Below are 18,347 nucleotides of genomic sequence, written 5' to 3' on the forward strand. Positions count from 1 at the left end.
AAAAAGTTGGCGACGGCGTTGCAAAATTCCGTTAGTGGGGTGGCTTAGGTAATGCATGTGGCGGGGCTCCAGGTGATAGCGCGAATCCGCTGTAATCCCTGCGACTCTACAGTGCACGCGTTAATGGGAGCTGGACGCGTCGAATTGCTCTTGAAGTCGACAACGCGGGCTGTTTCGGGACTTTGCACCAAATGAGGACTCGACAATAGGGCGGGGATATTGGCGAGGCCTGGAGGATTCTTGATTTACTGCATCTTGAGCATATTCATATGGAAAAAAGCAGCTCCATCTCCTATCTCGGTCTCATTCTTCCCCGATATCGACGTTGTTCACCAAACAGCGAATTCATGCCGAACTAAGGTGGGAAAGACACAGAAGCGCTGGGAATCGCTGGGAATCTCGAAACACAGAAGCGTACTAATGCAGTTTCCCGTCTTTTCAGTCTCGCTTGGATCAATGGGACCGGTCCTGGTCGCTACGATGGTGCAGGGCGAAAATGGTGACCCGTCGTCCAAGAAGCTTCATCCGTTCTTCACCAAGAGCGATCCCGACCAACTCGCGGCCCAGCCTGCGGCGTCTCCGCTAGAATCGACTGAATATACACCCGAAGAGTCCCTTCCGACCTCTGCTGAAGGCCCCAAGCGAAAGCGGCAGAGGACAGATGCTTCCACAGCTCAAGATGACCCCGAAGCCAAGAAGTCTCGACGAGGAAGGAAGCCCGCAAAACAAACACTCAACGGGGCCATCTTGAGCCATCTCAACAGGCCAGACAAGGATGGAGCACATGGGGACGATATTCCCGTCACACAGCTGGCCCAGAGCCTTGCTTTATCGACAGTCAACGAAATGCAGGTACCGAAACAGCAGCCGGAGACGACTGGCCAGACTGCGAACAACTTCACATGCTCGAATTCCTCTCTTGACCCTCTGCAACAACAAACACCCGTCCCTGCGCAACAGAAAAGGGTGCTCAAGTTCAATCCAAAAACCGGAACTTTGGGTTCACCGCCGAAGCCCAAAGCCATAAACAAGCCGAGTCGAGTAGTTACAATCAAATATGGACGGGATGATGAGCATCGAAAGGCCCTAGGCGAAAGGATTGTTGCAGTTCTCGAAGGAAGGCTACATTTATCACCTGTGCCGAGCAAAAAACAAGGCACAAAGCCAAAGTCGCAACAGAAAGACGGAGCAGCCGACAAGTCAAAAAACACACATCCGTTCTTTACAGGCAAAACGAAGCCGCAGCCTGGTACTATTACTGCTCCAAACGATTCAGCCAATAAATCCTCAAGTCATGGCCGCGTCTTCATGTCTACTCCAGTCTCGCCAAAGAAACTCAAGATGCCATTTTCTACACCCAAGGCTATTCAGTTTGGGATAAAATCAGGAGGCACAAAAATTCCTGGTGCCATGTACCCATTGTGGCCGGCGCACGGGATGACACATGTGCGTGATTGCGAGTTCCCATACGCAAGGGCAACTATTCGAGAATCTGGTACAAGGCACAGGAGGTCAAAAAGGACGGCCGTCTCTATTGGACCGCGCGAGTCTGTGATGCGACACCTTCTACATGGCTTGGACATGGCAGGAATACAGAAAAGTCTCCCTAAAGACGACAACAGCTTTTTACCAGCGCCCGCCGAACTACGACTGCCCCAGAGGCATTTTGAGAGTGGTCGAAAACTCCAGAGACGAATTCGGTCTCAGCTCCAAAGCAATTTGGCCAACCATCACCTTGATGAAGCTGATCTTGATGTCGATGAGCTTGCCGGTCGAAAGTCTCCTAAAATCCATCCTGCCATTAGCCGTCTCTACAACTCACTCTACACGCAACTCTCGGCTTTCGATAAATCACAGTGCGAAAGTAGCAGCTGGATCCAAAAGTACGCACCCATAACGGTCGCGCAGGTATTACAGCCAGGAAGAGAAGCGCTCCTTCTTAGCGACTGGCTTCAGGCTCTCAGAGTAGAGTCTGTGGAATCTGGGACTTCTGAGGGAGACAAGGGGAAAAGTAAACCGAAGAAGAAGAGGAAGAAGAACAAACTCGACGGCTTCGTCATCGAAAGCGAATCGGAGGAGGCTGAGATGGACGAGATTTCCGATAACGAAGGAGACTGGGCCGTCTTATCCGGCTCGACACTGGTTAAGAAGTCTGTGATGCGCTCAATCAATTCGACAAGCAGAGGCAGTAACCGTCTCAAAAATGCCATCATTCTGAGTGGTCCCCACGGTAGCGGCAAGACGGCTGCGGTCTATGCGGCTGCAAAGGAGCTAGACTTTGAGATTTTTGAAATCAATTCGGGGAATCGAAGGAGTGGAAAGGACATTTTGGAAAAAGTTGGCGATATGACACGGAATCACTTGGTGCAACACAACCGAGCTGAAGCCACCGCGATTGATCTAGAAGAGGTGGCCAACGATATCAGCTCAGGGAAGCAAGGCATGATGACGTCGTTTTTCAAACCAAAGGCGAATACGCAGCCTGCGAAGCCCGGCACAAAGCAGCCCAAGCAGGAGGCTGAAAAAGAGACGAAAGCTCCGTCTAAAAGCCAGAAGCAGTCTCTTATTCTCCTCGAAGAGGTTGACATTCTGTTTGAAGAAGACAAGCAGTTTTGGACCACCCTGACAAGTCTCATTGCACAGTCCAAACGACCGTTTATCATGACATGCAACAACGAAAGCTTAGTTCCTATAGACACTTTGGATCTACATGGAATCTTCCGCTTCTCACCAGCCCCTCTAGGTCCAGCTGTGGACCTGTGCCTCCTCATCGCTGCCAACGAAGGTCATGCTCTCCAGAGATCGGCTGTGGAAGCATTGTATAGTTCTCGCAATAACGATCTGAGGGCAACAATAACGGAGCTAAACTATTGGTGTCAAATCGGAGTTGGCGACCGTAAGGGAGGGTTTGACTGGTTCTATCTACGCTGGCCCAAAGGCTCCGATCTTGACGAGAATGGCGACGTGGTTCGAGTCATCAGCCAAGACACCTACCAAAAGGGCATGGGCTGGGTCAACCGCGACCCCATTGTCGCTAGTAGTGGACTTGCTGCTGAGGAAGAGGCCATAGACCAAGCCTGGGACTTTTGGGGCTTCGACATGGGAGACTGGTGCAACAGTACCAACATGAATTCTTGGAGCACAGCTACTACGACGCCGGAGAGAAATCTGACAGCGCTAGAAATGCTAGAAGCGTATGACGATTTCTGCAGCGCTATGAGCTGTGCGGATCTCTGTTCTGCAGGCGCCTACGGCATCAAATTACAGGAGACGCTGGATCCAACGCTGCCCGACCTTCCAAGCCACGTCAAGGACGATTATACTATAGGACATGCTCTACTGGAAGCCCACCCGGTGGTGCATTATGCTGCGCCAAACAAGGCCATGTCAACATCCATCATGTCCCTGGCTCGCGCAGCTTTGCGTGAATCGACCACAGAGAAGTCGGATAAGGCCTCACTACAGGCCCCAGTCCTAAAACCAGTTGACGAGGAACAGGCAATCTGCATCATCGATTCGTCTTTCCGATACTCCCCTCCACAAATAACCAGGATGGACATTGCCATTGCATTCGATCCCATCGCTATCGCTCCCAAGGTCGTCCCGACAACATACCTCGATCCCTCCGTCTTCGATCGGACAATGCAACTAATCGTCCTCGACGTCGCCCCCTGGATCCGCGGCATCGTGGCATACGAACATCAACTCATGCAGAGACGTTTAAAGCTGAGCAACCTCCTCAGCGAGGGCGGCAAGCGCAAGCGAATGCGCACGACGAGGAGCGCATACTCGGCACTGGAAGGCGGGGAGCGGCGGACGACTCGCAGAGAGAGGCACTTTGGCGATTGTCTGTCCACACTGCACGTTATGCGCACTGGTGGTGAGAGGTGGATGGATCTGGTAGTGGAAGAGGTCGCAAGGTCTGAGGCGGGAGACAGCACTGCGGCGAGTAGTCCTGCATCTGATGATTTGGGGCTACAACAATGATATACATGTTTATGGGATGTATGCAAGCGGGAAGATGGATGTTTAACGTTGGATTGGAGCATGGGAGCATACGCTGGGTTGTTTGCCGGCGTTTTTCGTAGCGTTGAAGAAAATATCGAACATCTAGATGGGGGCTATGAGCTATTATAAATTCAAAGTATGTGAGACAGTTATACCTCCTGGCATGAAGTTGCGAATCTCAGTATTATGACTATTACTCCTCGTCCTCTCCTTTGCAAGCTCCAGGCAGATACTGCTACCTAGGTACTTTTATTTACAAGCCAGCCAACATCAAATATACAATCTGCAGAAACAGACAAGCTATATCATCATCACGACTCTATATCAAACAACGAATAAAAAAGGGTCTTATAAACTTACACTCACGACACACAATCCTTACTCACCACTTCCGTTACTCTACACATGTCTCTCTTTCTCAAGCCTCAAAAAACAGCAAAAGAACACTCAGATTCCAAGCAACGGAACTTCCCACCCTTGTTACGCTTAAAAGCTCCCATCACCAACTCTCAGCGCACTAGAAAAACGAAGCTAGCACAGGTGATAACAAATAGCCCAGAAGCTAACGTTCGGCACAATACTACTAACAAGGATAAAGAAATTTGACAGTAGTTGAGTTTGTATTCTCTGCATCATGTACTTTACGTTGGCGGTAGGCATGAATTCAGCCGAGATTCGAGTGTCTCACTCTCCAACGGACTACCTGATTTAGGTGCATGATGCTACAATCACAGTGAAAGCCCCAACGCAAAAGCTCCAAAACTTGCACACCCCATGGAGCATTTCATTATCGTCAGGGGCATATTATATCACTCGCACCCAATCTCAAGCTACATGATTGGTGATTCCACGCAAGAATTCATCCGTGCCCAGCGCTCATACACATCACGGAACTTACAACGTCAATGCTGCAATCTAGAAGCAGTACATAGCACAATAGTACTACAAGTAGGTAGCAACAAACTATCCACGTCCCAACCCCCCTACCCTGTCAGCGGGCAAACATCTTCCCCTCATCCTCCGGTGTGATTCCCACCACCAACCCCAAAGACGAAAAGCTACAACCAGCCAAAGCAGCTACCAAGACACGGAGCACAAGTGGTCCCGTTGATCAGTTATTCAGGCCCCTAGCACTTTACATAGTAACCGTGTATAAGTGTGTCTCAGTTGCGAATTCGCACCAACATGTCACCGGCCTAGGCCACCTACATACAAGCCGTCGTTGAGAAGAAAGCCCGTTCAGCCAGATCAGCATACAAAAACAACCCCAACTCCCAACTCCGCAAGGCAAAAAGACGAAGCGAGTTTAGAGCTTTCCATAACGATGACACTTGCCATTCATTATTCGCAGAGGACATACGCAGGAGATCCTTGCTGGTCTCGCCGCCCACCGGATGCCACTTGATACCGGGCCCACCATGACGGGACCTGGCAACAATGTCCGTCTTACGGAGTGATAACCACAGCAAATACGGGTAAGACCGTGCTGGCAATCGGCTGCTTAACTCCTAGGAGCTAATTATAGCTTCGCTTTCGCGTAGCGGCGGCCAAGCGACTTTGATATGGAAGATCAATAGTTATTTCGGCGTGGTCTCTTATTGCCCCGTCAGCAGAGGGCTTTGAGGCGACTTGGGATGTTGGGAAGCTCTCAAAGCACAAATATTCACAAGAAAGGAGTTTTCAAAGGTTACAAACGACATGAGCAAAAGTGTTGTAGAAGTATTTTCTTCTTAGATTCAAGTGTAACACCCCCTTGCCATGTTTCGTCCGGATCGTGAATCTCGGCGGGGAGTTCCTCGCTCTATCTCGCAATGGACGCTCCGTAGCAAAGAGTGCCCTTGCTCATCAAAGGTCAAAACACAGCTTGAGTTTGATGCCTTTCTCAGGCAAGAGTCCGCAGGTTTCAATAGCGACCAAATCAATCAAGTAGCCTCGCAAAACCGACACCGTCAAAAATTGGCAATAGGAGCGCCTCCAATCGTTCATGGTTTGCTAAGGCCTTGTTGAATTCGCGGAGAGCAATAAGATCCTCTTCTGCGTGCAGGACATGCCGTTGTAGTTGCCAGTTCGGATTATCCTCGCTCCCATCGGCAACCAGTCCTCGTCGAAGGACATTGTCAGCAACGATGAAGCCGCCAGGACGAAGGAGCCGATTAGTTGAACCAGGCCGAGATCCAGCCAGGATGTCCCTGAGATAGCTTGGATAGCCTGATTTCTGGGCATCAATAAAGATCAAATCATACGGTTCCTCGGGCTGCAGAGTTGATAACCTTGAATACTTTGTTAGCTGCCATGAAGAACAAGGGATCATTATGGCAAACCGGTGATTTACGTTTGGAGCGCATCCCCTACGATGATTTCCACATTCTTCACCCCATGCTTCTCAAACGTGCCATTGGCAATCTTTGCATATTCCTCTGAGAACTCAAGGCCGGTCACTTTGCCATCTTCGCCAACGGCATGCGCCCACACGAGCGCAGAGTAGCCAACGTATGAGCCAATTTCGAGAATTCGCTTAGCACCAAAGGCTCTTGCAAAGAAGATGAGACTCTGAGCCTGCAAGTTCGAGATCATGTAAGCCGCATCCTGCGGACGGTTCTCATCTACCCAAGCGTGATAGTCCACGAGGTGTTTTGGCAATGCAGTTGAACTCGACGCTGAATATGTCGTCACTTCAGCGGCCACCTTGGCATTGGGAAACAGAGCTGCAGACGTCGTCTTTTTGGACATGGTTGATCAGGGCCAAGAGTGGACGAAAAAAATGTAATGTTCTCTTTCAAGACAAGTTGTGGCAAGGCACCTTTGGGAAGCTTTTACTCAGTTATCTCTTTCGCGGAAGAAGAATTGCCCATGACTTTCTCAGTTCATTGTCTTGATCATTAAGCTACCTCTCGGTCTCCGAGGCTTGATGCGGAGAGGATGCAGGAGTAGTGATGCTGGACAAATGGACGATCATCACAGAACAGGAGTCGATTGCGTTATGAAGCTATTCCTTTCCCCTCATCGGTCTCCGAGGCCGACAGCCCGATAGCCGAAATGGCACTCGAGGAACGCATCTGATAAACCATTATTAGGCACCATAATACGGAGTCATAGTCCATGAACTCAAACCAAAGCAGAACAGAGCGGGCAGCGACTACGCGGCCTATGACAAGCCCAAATCACTGATAGTCATATGGTCAGGCAAAATGGATTAGTTCGTGACACAATTCCCCATGTCGGAAGGGTTGGCTCAAAGGCCGTGTCCTGCACGACAGCGATCTGCTTCGGCGGCGTTCGTCATGGAGGACCCGGCATGGTGCGACTATCAAACCCGGCTGGGAGCCCACTGGGTCCTGCTAAACTTGCAACGAAATCCCGCTGATGTAACCGGCTTGTGCTGTGCCGAGCTTCTCTCCAATTATCCTGTATGAGGGCAGCGGCAAAAATAGCTAAGCAGACAGCCAGACATGAAAAGCCATTACCGGGCTAACTTGCGTTTCGAAGGGAGTTGCTCCGTATTACTCCCCGTATCAACGACGCAAGCGCCAACAGATTGTGCTTGGCGTGAAAACCTGATGGCGGAGAAGCAAAGAGACTTGACGCCTCCCAGGGATATCTACTAGCGAAGTGGATCTTGGCTCAAAGCAGACGAGGGTTGACGTTTGCTGAAACTCGCCGAGCAAAGGATTCATGAAAGCCGTGCTATTGTATGGCGGCTTTGGAGTTTACTCGAGGACGAAAACCCACCCGGGTAAAGGAGGTTGCCTTTAGCGCAGACGTACTCTGTACATTGTACATAGCCTGGAATCCGGTGGCACTGTTACTTGTAAACTGGATTTGCCCGTCATAAGGGCGGCCTAAGCCCAAGTGAGCAGGAACTGCCACCCGGCGCTCCGCCGTGTAACCGGAACGTGTCTATAGCGACCGGGGCCATGGCGAGAGACGCGGCTCCCCATCTAGCCTCAGCTGCGTCCGATCCAGCCGCGAATGTCGCTGAGCTCCGTTTCAGGGAGCGTGCCAAGTATAGCAGCTTGGGGGGGATCATCGTCGTCGCCATAGATGGGAGTCGGTAATATGGATGCGGTGAGAAATGGCCGTGGCACCTGAAATGACGAGAAACACGACTAATCTCCCTGCGGACCGGGCGCAGCGATGCTCGACCCAAGCCAACGGGCGCTGCTTTTCGATGCCGCTTTCACAGTTCACAGCTGATGTTACCCCCGGGGAAGAAAAGAGTGAAGGATGCGAGCAAATGAGAAAACAAACAGAGGTGGCAGACAACGGAAAAGACATGGCGCCCGAGCTAAGACGGCGTCTGGACCACACAAGATGAGTCGCCAAGAGTGGACTGCATGCCGATATTGCATGCCTATCTCACAGCTCTGAAGAGGTACTCCGTGCAAGTTCTGGATAGTGAGAACTGCAAAGCATGAGGACTCGTGCCCCATACAGCAACCGATTCCAATGACACATGAGGGATTACCTATCCGCATGTTGCCCGTCCCCTGGGAGTAACATGCAGCAACGTGTGTTTATTTGGTATGCCATTGTATACCACACCATACTGGCAACTCTCGGCGGCAGCTCAGGAGCTGATACATAGCACCACTTTGGCAAAGATGATCGCCCAGTCATACCTGAGAGACAGTACCATGACTGTATTTGCAGAGGCGTTGGCGCGTGGTGTGCAGAGGCACAGGCATGGGGCGGCTCTAGCCCTGTACGCGCTGCGACCGACCATTTACATGCAGGCAGTCAGTGTCTGTGGCGTCGTCCAGGATGTGCCACAGATCGCTAAGAAGCGCAGCTGGGCCAGGGAGTGGGTTCCAGGTTGTCGTCTTTGGATGGCGCATTCGTGCACGCAAATAGCACATCAACGTTGGATCAGAGGAGCCGGTGTGGTGGGATGAGGACAAGGCGTCGCATGATGCTGACGGTCAGTGCACAGGCAGGAAGCTGGAAGACTGCAAACGAATTAGCAATACGAACATAACATTCTGGCCTGGCGTCGGGGCAACAGTTGATGTCAGCCACCGCAAACGCCAACGAGTGTCTACAAGTACAACCGCGACAGCAGTGCTATGCTGCTGGTACTGTACCGTCTGTACTCGACTTCCACAGCCCTGGTAGGCCCTATTAGAGCCTGCAATGAATGCCTTGACCCTTTGGTCGTACGAGGGCGGTGCTCCATCCAGCGACTCTAGCTTGACGCCAGGAGGATCGAGGCTGATTTGACGATGGGGTCTGGCCCGCTTTGGGACTCGCGTGCACCACTGACGCCAGGACGAAGTGCGCGCATAGTGAATGAGTGCATGGGCTGGTGTTGGAGGTTGGACGCTGGCGAGGAGATATTTTGGTCGTTTGTTGGTGTTTGCCCGGATTTACTTGGTTGCCCGGATTTACTTGGTTGCCCGGATTTACTTGGCTGCCTGGGTGCTGCCTGGATGCTCAGGCTACGAAGAGCAAGTACCTCGCTGCATGTACCTACGTGCACTGAGCGGGTGGACGGGTACATGCAGTACACAGCGACTCTGATAAGATATGGTGGTGATGGACTCTTCTCTCTACCAGCATCAAACTTGGAAGAGACAGCCATGGTCCAATCACACGACTGCAGAGTAACCGCTACTGCTCGTACGGCATCGCCAGACTCTCAGGTGGGCCGGCGCCATCGTGCAGGGCATTGCATGCACTAACGTGAGGACGGATATGGAGCCTTTGCTCTTTGATACAGGTACTGTAGCACTTCCACTGCTCCCGTGATTGTGGAACTTGGAGATGCCAACGATGGCAGGGGACGCAGGCGTTGGCGTCTTGCTGGTCTCCTGCTGGTCTCCTGCTGGTCTCCTGCTGGTCTCCTGCTGGCATGTCCATCACAAGCAACCGAATCATCTTGGCGCTGCCGAACGTCACAGCCGAGGAGCCCGAAAACTCTTGTCTGGCCGGGCATGAATTGATTGTTGCACAAGCAGTCGCTGTTGGGCCACTATGAGACAGAAAACAGAGCAAATGGCACAGACGATGAGACAAGCCAAAGCCAGCCTGAACCTTGGAACTGGCCACCAGGCCGAATCTGGCTATAAGACAAGAGCATCTACAGGCAATATACTGTGCTGTGGCCGTCACAAGATTCACCACCACATGCAGCCTCTTTAGACGCGGGCGAGTCTAGTCCGGCCAGCCCACCGGCCAGCAGGGAGGGACCCGTCCGGACGTTGGTTTGCCATGGACAAGCACGAGTTGCAAGTACAGTACAAGACTGCCCGTGGCACTCGAGTCTTTTCGCTCTCCAGTGTGTGGACCTGGACTATCGCCATCATGGATCCCATCGCCGAGAGCCACTGTTTAATAGACCCGAGTGCTACATTAGGCTTTGCAATATTGGCCTCGCCCCGCGTGTTGCGCAAGGCAAAAGGCAAACAAAAATTGTCTCTAGCGTCCAACAGCAGGGTCCATCTAGAGAGCAAGACTGAATCCAATACACTCCTCTTCTGATGCCGAAAGCGTCAACATTCGCCCAGTCCCAGAACAATGCGACTTGAAGACGAAAAGGTCGGTCCACACAGTGTCTGATGACACGCCATGTAGGTGAGCAGTCCGGCACGCTATTGCTTATTATCCTGAATCTTCTTCCTGTCAAGTATGTAAAAGTACGGAGCATTATTAGTGGACCAGCTCTGGTCAACCTCTCTGATTCGATCATCCGGACCACCTGAGCAGCCATCTCTCGGCTACCCGTCCATTGGCTGGCTGGAATTGGATGGCTGTCGCCGAGCCACCAAACTTCTCTTGCCTTTGCCGAATCTTGACCTTTGCATATTACTCTCTTTCCCCTCTCTTGGTGGATGCCATGCCATGAGACATCGATGCAGGCCGCCACCAAATGATTCACGCAATCGGAGCCGCCTCATCAGCAGGATAAGGGGACTAGAAACGCCTCACGATGATGGTTCCAGCACGAGTCGTCGCACAGAGCCGAGCCCTGAACATCATTCGCCCTCGCCTAGACCATCAGTGCCTTGCTGCGCCAAACGAAACGGCTCCAAGGGATCCAACCACCTGAGCCAGCCTTGGGTTTGCTGGACCAGTGGGCCGGATCATCTAGTGCAAGCCGTGGTGCTTTTGAAACTAATGAAGCTGGAAAGAAAAAGCGGCATCAGGGCGTCACACAGTTGCCACACCTTGCCGGACCCGCGCACCCATTTCCATGCTCTGATGGCAATGCACATGCCTTCTCAAGCATCGTTGGCATCATTCAACAGCCCTCGGCCGGGGCTCTGCGGACGCTGATGCTCCCGATTCCACATCATGGCCGAGATGGCTGACGTTGAGCCTTTGCTGCTCGTTCTTGATCTGGTTGGCACACCCTCGTGAAAGTCAGCCGTCTTCAAATAACGGTCCTACACGCCCCCCCTTTCAATAAGCCATGGGCTGTGATTGGTCCATTGGAGGCGGCATGCTAGATTGACTCTGCAAACGAGTATCAAACGAAATCGGTGTTGATACTAAAGTCGTGGACATCATTTTTTTTTTAGCAACCGAACATGCCAATCTTGTGCATCTCGCTTGAGTACTAATATCATTAGGCTGACTCGTTATGCTCGTCTTGGAGACTGGTGTGCAGATTTCGTACGGGCCCTGATAGTGGCCTTCTATAGACGCTTGATGCTGCTTGATATCGCTTGGACGAACGCCAAACGAGTATTCACGCATTAAACAGGCTTGACCAGGGGTACTTTAGAGGTGCGAGCATTCGAGACCACGCCTTGGTACCAGCACTATTGTCTTCATTCCTCGCATCCGTGCTCCGTGCATCTGCAAATGAATATCCAAAGCATATTAGCCCTGCTGTTGCCTTGCTAAGGTAGCGCAGGCAACCTTGACTCCCACGATGCCTCTAGCATTTTTTAGCTTTGTATATCCCAACGGGCCGAGACACGGCATCCGTGTTCCATTTTCATTTACATACGAAACACGCCACTTTGATACTATTTGCTTCCCTTTTCTTTTTTTTTTCTTCTTCTCTTTGCTACGGCAACAGCCAGAAGGCGGCTGAATGACCAACGAAATTACTCGTCATGAGTAATATCATGAGAGACGCAAACGCATTACAACGGAATGAAACCGCCCTGCTTGCCACGGTCCACCTAACATAACATAAAGCGGGTACAAATAACAGTATAACGCATCACCATCAAATTCGAGGCCTCGCCCCCAAAAACCAGTACAGTATTAGAGGGTATTGCCCCTCCCCCCCTGGTCATCCTAGGGACCATTTGCGGGAACCTGCCTGGATCAGTCCCTGGCAGCCAATAAAGGACCCCTGCTAGGACTTCAAAGGGGAGTTGTGTCAATGGGGCCTTTTCTTCGTGTCTGAAAGGTACGAGCGTTTACGAGAAGCACTACCTCACTTTGTAAATGATCAAGGCAGGTCGAATCTTGTCGCCGTGTTCCTTGGCGTACGTCCTTTGACAGCGAGAAACGCGGCATGTTGAAATTTCAATGCCTCCAAGCGGAATCAAACTTGCAAGCATACTTGTACCGAGGCAGCTGACGGACGCCACGGGAATGAGAGATTCGCATACCTACAAAGTACCATCCACCGTGCATCTTGCAGCCACCGTCTCTTAGTATCATTCGGGATAGTAGCTCCGCAGGTTGAAGGAAGCAAGAAGGGGGAACACTGGGAAAAGCCAACAACGAAAAGAAAACAAGGCCGTCTCTAAACCCTTTTCACTCTCCCCTGCTTCCAACCCCACGCTTGCGCATCTCAGCTACATACTCGTAACAGGTAATCTGCCGTGTACATGCTGCAAACGAGCGTGGCTTATAAATATCACATCTTACATGCGACACAGCACTTCTCTCGACTCTCTCTGCGGGAATCCACACCGTCAAGAAGGCAGTTGGGTAGTAGGTAGTGCCGCCTACTCCAAGAACAATCACTTATAGACTACATGTACCAACCAGGCCCTGTTCACGGACAGGGAGTAAACGCTCCAGTCCTTTGTCCGCGCCTCATCCTCCTTGCTTGCTCCCTCTCCCCTCTTTTACCAAGCAGCGCTGCCGATTGCTGCAGCCGCTAGAGACAAAAACGGTCCTTCAACAAAAGCAAAGAGAAAAGAAATGTCTTACGCAAGACGCCATGCATCCTTGGGTACTCCTTGTTACTAGCACTGTCGCAGCCAAGGTGGCGCTGATAGCGGTACTTACTGCCACTATACAAGTTGCAGAAAATGATTATGGCATGTACTCCATACGGAGTGTGATGCATCCATCATTCAACCCATATCAAGTACAAGGACCAGACGGGATCAAAAGCGAGTCCCAGTCACGAGAAGGTACAGCAGGTGGGCTTCCTTTTCTCACGAGTCAAGGGAGCGAGAAAGGAAGCCCACTTTTGACGTAGTCCATTTTCCTTTGGTTGATACAAGTATCACATGTAGTCAGAGTCGGTTGCGAATCTAGGCTAGTATTTGGATCTTCTCCTGCGTCTGTGCAGATCAAACAAAGTTTCTTGCTTGCAGTGACGATGATGCGAGAAAAAAAAAAGAGAGGCTCCGAAATGAAATGAAAATGTACCTACCTAGGTGGGACATTACCAAGCTTTGTAGCCACAGCAGGATTTGGCTCTGATACGGCCGCGGGCGGATTGGGTGGGCCTGGACCATGCCAGTTGCATTGATATTGGCGGTGATGAATGGATATTCAAGTCTATACCAGTTTATATGCGCTCGACTTTTGCTAGCAGCACCCGGTTTATCATTAAACCATGGATGCTTTTCTACCCTCACTTATTGCAGGACATGGCATGGCATTACATACATTACATGGCTTTATCTTGGCGGATTGGGCTTTGATCGCTTCGAGATGGGTGCATGCCGTCTGGGTCTAGGTCTAACTACATGCACATATGATTGCCACCAGGCCAGAACATCGGCAGGGGAACGCACGCGCGCGCAAAAAAAAAAAAAGGACGTTGTCAACATTCGCCTTAGCATCTGATACGGATACGATGTTTCGGTAACATGATCCATATGGCAGGTAGACACCCAGGGCTCTCATGTAAGCCCGCCCTGTTTTATAGATGCCTTTTACCTGTTACCGCTGAGCTCGTCCATGTAATTAAATATGCGTAGCACAGCAGATTTAATTTTTCTCTTTTGCTCCATGTTGTGTAAAATTGTTTCATCTGCAACTAGACGAAAACAAGACCAATGAATGAAGCAACATGGATATAAATAAGACATTTTTTTTTTTTGAATCTTCAATGCAACGAGGTAGGTATGCTATAAGTGGCTTTTGGACATTGTACCCACAGCTCATCCCGGAGTACGCCGAGACGTACGTGTTAGTCGAGGGCGCAGCATCCTTTCAATGTACTTGATACGGCTCGCCTTGTGCTACATCATCAAAATAGCTACAATCTACTACGGATTATACACAAGGCAGCATTCCCCATAATCGTCATGTTCATCAACTCCCCCTCAACAAGTTTTTCTTTTCCCCCCTGGTCATCCTTTGATGTTTCCCCCCTTGGGCCTAGGCCATAGGACGCTGGGGCTCTCTCTCCCTCTTTTCTAGGCGAAAGGCGGGAAAAGAAGCAGCTGAAGGGGGCCGCGTACCGCGGATATCATTGGATGCTTCCCCCAGCCACGGGAGGGTGAAAAAAAAAAAAAAAAAAGGCAAGGGGAGTGGGGAAGCGAAAAAAAGGGAAAACATGGCAGCAGGAGAAAAAAGGGTGTGGGCCCGCGCAGGTTTTCTGGTGAGCGAAAATGCTGCCGCTGATCACAAAAGAGAAAAAAAAGACGGGGGCGGTTGATTGAAAGAAAGAAGAGCAGCATCAAGACTGTTTCAACGGGAGAAGCTGGGGCTAGGCTGTGCCCGGCTTAGCAAGCAGCAAGAGGTCTTGTCTATGTTGCCCTGGGACAAGTACTTATAGGTATACCTACAAGTAGTACTGTATATTCTGTAGCTGAATCATTCTGTTTGGATTAGCATCATGTCCAGCTGCCTACTTGTACATCCATACGGGCTGGCCGCGCCCCTGTAGTTTTGTACAAGTGTCGAGCTAGGCCGGAGTTGCATGCGAGCACTTAATCGAGATATGTACATACAGTAGGATGTGGCATCACCTCAAGCAATAGCATCATCAGTATGCCAACTCAAGCGTCATCTCCAACATTTGTCTTTGACAAGTATCTAGTCATCCTTTGATTGGCACTCTTTTTTTGTGGTCCCGGTGCTCCCCCGCGCAAGAAAAAAGGCATCATCGCCTGGCGAGAGATATCAGACAGGCCGGGCCAGGCCTAAAAGCAATGCCATGCAAGGCTACAATTATACGGGCAAAATGTATACGTATCCATCAGCAATAAGCCCTGGCGCTATGCTTTTGTATCCGCCCTCCACGCAGGGGCTGGCTGACGCGGATCGGGGGATCGAATTTGTGTGTCGGTGGATCATGGATATAACGCAAAGCAAAGCAGAGCAAAGCACAGTACGCACGGTTGGGATATTTAGAGCCCGTTTTGCTTGTATAAGTGATGGTCCACGGAGTTGCATCAGCGAATGTTGAATCTTGCTTGCAAAGGGGCCAAAAGAGAAATCAAAATGAAAATTCAGTCTTCATCTTTTTTTTTAGCCGTCATACCAGATCAGCATCAGCACCCGGCATCATCTAGTCTCGTCATCAAGCCTGCGCAACACGACTCCGTTTGCTTTGAAGGGGGCAAGCGAGGCCATTCCAAGTGGAGCAGCCGGACGCCGGGTACGAGACGAGATATGCTCCGTTGAGATTTTGTCTTGCTGCCATTGCGGTGTTTGCCGGGCCAACAGCAAAGCTATTACAGTATATGTACTCTGTGCAACGTTGAAGCGGGATATACTGTAGCTTGATGCTGGTTAAAACATGGATAGTGTTTTAACCGTGGCTTCTCCAAGACTCGTATAAATGCCACTTACTGAGCACAGTGCCACTAACGGGTACCGTCTGCTCGTAGTAAACGCAAAGTGGCAGATCAGATCCCTACCCTCACAAGCACATGGACCCTTTGCCGTACTACTGCTAGCACTACCCAGTAAAATACCACTTCGTACTTGAATGGGGACGAAAACGGGGAACACGGCCAGGAAGCAAGCAAGCAAAAAAAAAAAGGCGGCAGCAGAATTCATTAGCTTACGCCTGGCTACTTGAAAAAGAACGAAATGGCTCCCAAGGCGTTAGTCTAAAAAGCGAAAATGCTACATGCATGTACCTCTACAACTGCTACAGTACTAGTAGTACTTGCCCAGGCATTGATGTCTTACTACGATCTGTGCATGTCTGTAGCAAATCTTATGTGTCACCGGGGCTGACTCTATGCGGAGGCACGAAGCGAGCAAGAGACGCCGTCATCTCGTCCTGCTCCTATTTTCGGCATCAAGAATAAGCCGTGTTGCAGGTTGGCGATGTGATTGATGAAGCAGGAGGAATGTTGAGAGTTTCTAGATGCATATACCGTTGTATATGCCCTGGTCGCTCTATGCCATTTAAAGCCTCAACCCTGCAACATTCAGGTAGAACTAGCAGCAGTAGTCAATGTAGGCTACAAGGTGTAATTGATAAAGGCTTTTGGCGGCACGGTACAGTATGGATGGGCGTTGATGCAGGGGTGCAACTAGAGGGAGCCAGAGAGACGTGGACCGCCTGCCTGTGTCCTTTGCAGAGTAAAGGTAAGAGGTGAACAAGGAATTAATCACACTACAATAATTTGGAGCGCCATCAGGCGGAAACCAAAGAAAAAAAGGCCGGCTGCGGGTGTTCCGGGCAAGGGAACGAAGAGAAATGGCAGCGTCACAAAGTCACGACCGTTTCCAGGCGTGTCAGTGCAGTCAGTCAGCTGGGCTCGCCAAGCATCACCCACTCCAACCGCTAAAATGCCCAGGCAGGCTCAACTGCCTGTTGGTGCTGAATCTTGTCCACGGCCATCCATGCGCGCACTGCAGGGGGCTTTGCGGGTTGCCGCCACAGTCGGGTCGGCGTGATGCAGTTGATGTGAGCATTTGATTGAGAGGGACTAGCGGTCCGTTAGCAGTCATGGCTTTACAGTAGCTGGAGAAGCTTTGCTGCAAAATGCGCTGCAGGCGGTCATTCAGGACCCCGCAGAACCGTCTCAAGTACTTTCAGTGGACGTGCTTGTACTGGCTGTCTTATTGGGGGCAGTCGGCGTGTATCCAGTATCCATCAAGGCCGACGCGACAGGGGCCGCAGACGCGCAGTGCAAGTAAATTGGATGGATGGATGGATGGATGATGGATGGAGATGCCCGTTGCGTCGGAGGACTTGCTGCTTGGGCATAGGCCTGCAGACGGTACCGGTACAGAGTTGGATGGTGTGGCAGTGGGCAAAGGCATTACATACAAGGGGGGCAGCCTCACATCCAGATTGATCAATACGATTTGATGCCTGGGCATATCCACATCAACGCCTGCTCGTCGGAAAGCCGGGCACAAAAAAGGCGTCGTGTCCGTTTCTGATGATCAAGTACATGGGGGATGATGGAGAATGATGGAGAACGGACCTTTGCTGGAGCGTGGCGTAGTCAGTTGGCATTGCGAGAATTAGCATTCAGATGGAGAAATCAGAAGATGGAAAATAAATTTCACCACAGGCCAGACCCAAAAGACGCCCCTCGCTCCAGGCTCTTTCGGTGACCCTCCTCGGGCTGGCGTAGCGCAATTACGCTCGCTACTAGCAGTAGCTGCTCCGTTTTCTGGGTACGAGCAGCGCTTTGGAGCTCGTCGACGCTGGGGGCTTCGCCTTGCCTCCCATTGGGCAGGATTGGCGTGGCGCCGCCGCGTACTCTCGTCCAGAGGTACCTGGAGCTGCGCTGTGAGGCCTGCGTGGCGAGGGTACCGCCCGGCGCAGGTACCGCGTGAGAGCAGCCCCATGCCCAGCGCCAGTGCCTCCGCCAGCTTCTCCATCGCCAAAGTCCAGCCCAGCCCAGCCCATCCTCATCCGCCATCACGACATGCATCCGCGCACAGTATCTGTAGCGGTACCGGTACCAGTACCAGCACCAGTACCAGTGCCAGAACGACCAAGTCAAGTTGCTCTGCTCTGCTCTAGTCGCATCCTCCACTCGCAGTCAATGCCTCCTCCGACGCCGACGACTCCCCCCGTGGCCGCCGAGCCGCCGTGGCCGTGGTCGTGGCCAAACCCATCGCCATCGCCAGAAGCGCGAAACCTCAGCAGCGACGCCGAAACAGAAACGAGCCGCACCCATGCCATGGCAGCCGACGCAGCCAACCAGCCCGCCTGAAGTCGTCAGCCCTTCTCGTCGTGCTTCTCGTCACCCCCCTCCTTCAGCGTCCCTTTT

At 51.5% G+C, this 18,347-nt stretch overlaps 6 protein-coding genes across 6 annotated transcripts; 3 read left to right on the forward strand and 3 right to left on the reverse strand.

Moving 5' to 3' along the window:
- Positions 1-99: 99 nt before the first annotated feature.
- Positions 100-4,155, forward strand: TrAtP1_005315 (uncharacterized protein). Its single transcript, XM_014088931.2, has 2 exons — positions 100-360; positions 443-4,155. Exon 2 carries the CDS (start codon positions 457-459, stop codon positions 3,985-3,987), a length of 3,531 nt encoding a protein of 1,176 aa, XP_013944406.2. The 5' UTR covers positions 100-360; positions 443-456; the 3' UTR covers positions 3,988-4,155.
- A 1,771-nt stretch (positions 4,156-5,926) lies between these two features.
- TrAtP1_005316 (uncharacterized protein) lies at positions 5,927-6,738 on the reverse strand (the record flags this gene model as incomplete). Its single annotated transcript, XM_014089416.2, has 2 exons — positions 5,927-6,278; positions 6,341-6,738. The coding sequence occupies 2 exons, from the start codon at positions 6,736-6,738 to the stop codon at positions 5,927-5,929; spliced, it is 750 nt and encodes a 249-aa protein (XP_013944891.1).
- A 485-nt stretch (positions 6,739-7,223) lies between these two features.
- On the forward strand, positions 7,224-7,566 carry TrAtP1_005317 (uncharacterized protein; the record flags this gene model as incomplete). The annotated part of the gene is made up of 2 exons (XM_066112657.1): positions 7,224-7,415; positions 7,495-7,566. The coding sequence occupies 2 exons, from the start codon at positions 7,224-7,226 to the stop codon at positions 7,564-7,566; spliced, it is 264 nt and encodes an 87-aa protein (XP_065968742.1).
- A 2,049-nt stretch (positions 7,567-9,615) lies between these two features.
- TrAtP1_005318 (uncharacterized protein) lies at positions 9,616-9,882 on the reverse strand (the record flags this gene model as incomplete). The annotated part of the gene is made up of 1 exon (XM_066112658.1): positions 9,616-9,882. The coding sequence occupies one exon, from the start codon at positions 9,880-9,882 to the stop codon at positions 9,616-9,618; it is 267 nt and encodes an 88-aa protein (XP_065968743.1).
- Positions 9,883-17,630: 7,748 nt separating this feature from the next.
- On the reverse strand, positions 17,631-18,005 carry TrAtP1_005319 (uncharacterized protein; the record flags this gene model as incomplete). Its single annotated transcript, XM_066112659.1, has 1 exon — positions 17,631-18,005. The coding sequence occupies one exon, from the start codon at positions 18,003-18,005 to the stop codon at positions 17,631-17,633; it is 375 nt and encodes a 124-aa protein (XP_065968744.1).
- Positions 18,006-18,119: 114 nt separating this feature from the next.
- TrAtP1_005320 (uncharacterized protein) lies at positions 18,120-18,290 on the forward strand (the record flags this gene model as incomplete). Its single annotated transcript, XM_014089414.2, has 1 exon — positions 18,120-18,290. One exon carries the CDS (start codon positions 18,120-18,122, stop codon positions 18,288-18,290), a length of 171 nt encoding a protein of 56 aa, XP_013944889.2.
- Between the last annotated feature and the right edge of the window lie 57 nt (positions 18,291-18,347).

This window comes from Trichoderma atroviride, chromosome 3 (genome assembly GCF_020647795.1).
Source record: "Trichoderma atroviride chromosome 3, complete sequence".
NCBI lineage: Eukaryota > Fungi > Ascomycota > Sordariomycetes > Hypocreales > Hypocreaceae > Trichoderma > Trichoderma atroviride.

Bases quoted from the DNA above. Each gene is read 5' to 3' on its own strand.
- TrAtP1_005315 (XM_014088931.2), top strand. From the start codon at position 457: ATGGGACCGGTCCTGGTCGCTACGATGGTGCAGGGCGAAAATGGTGAC.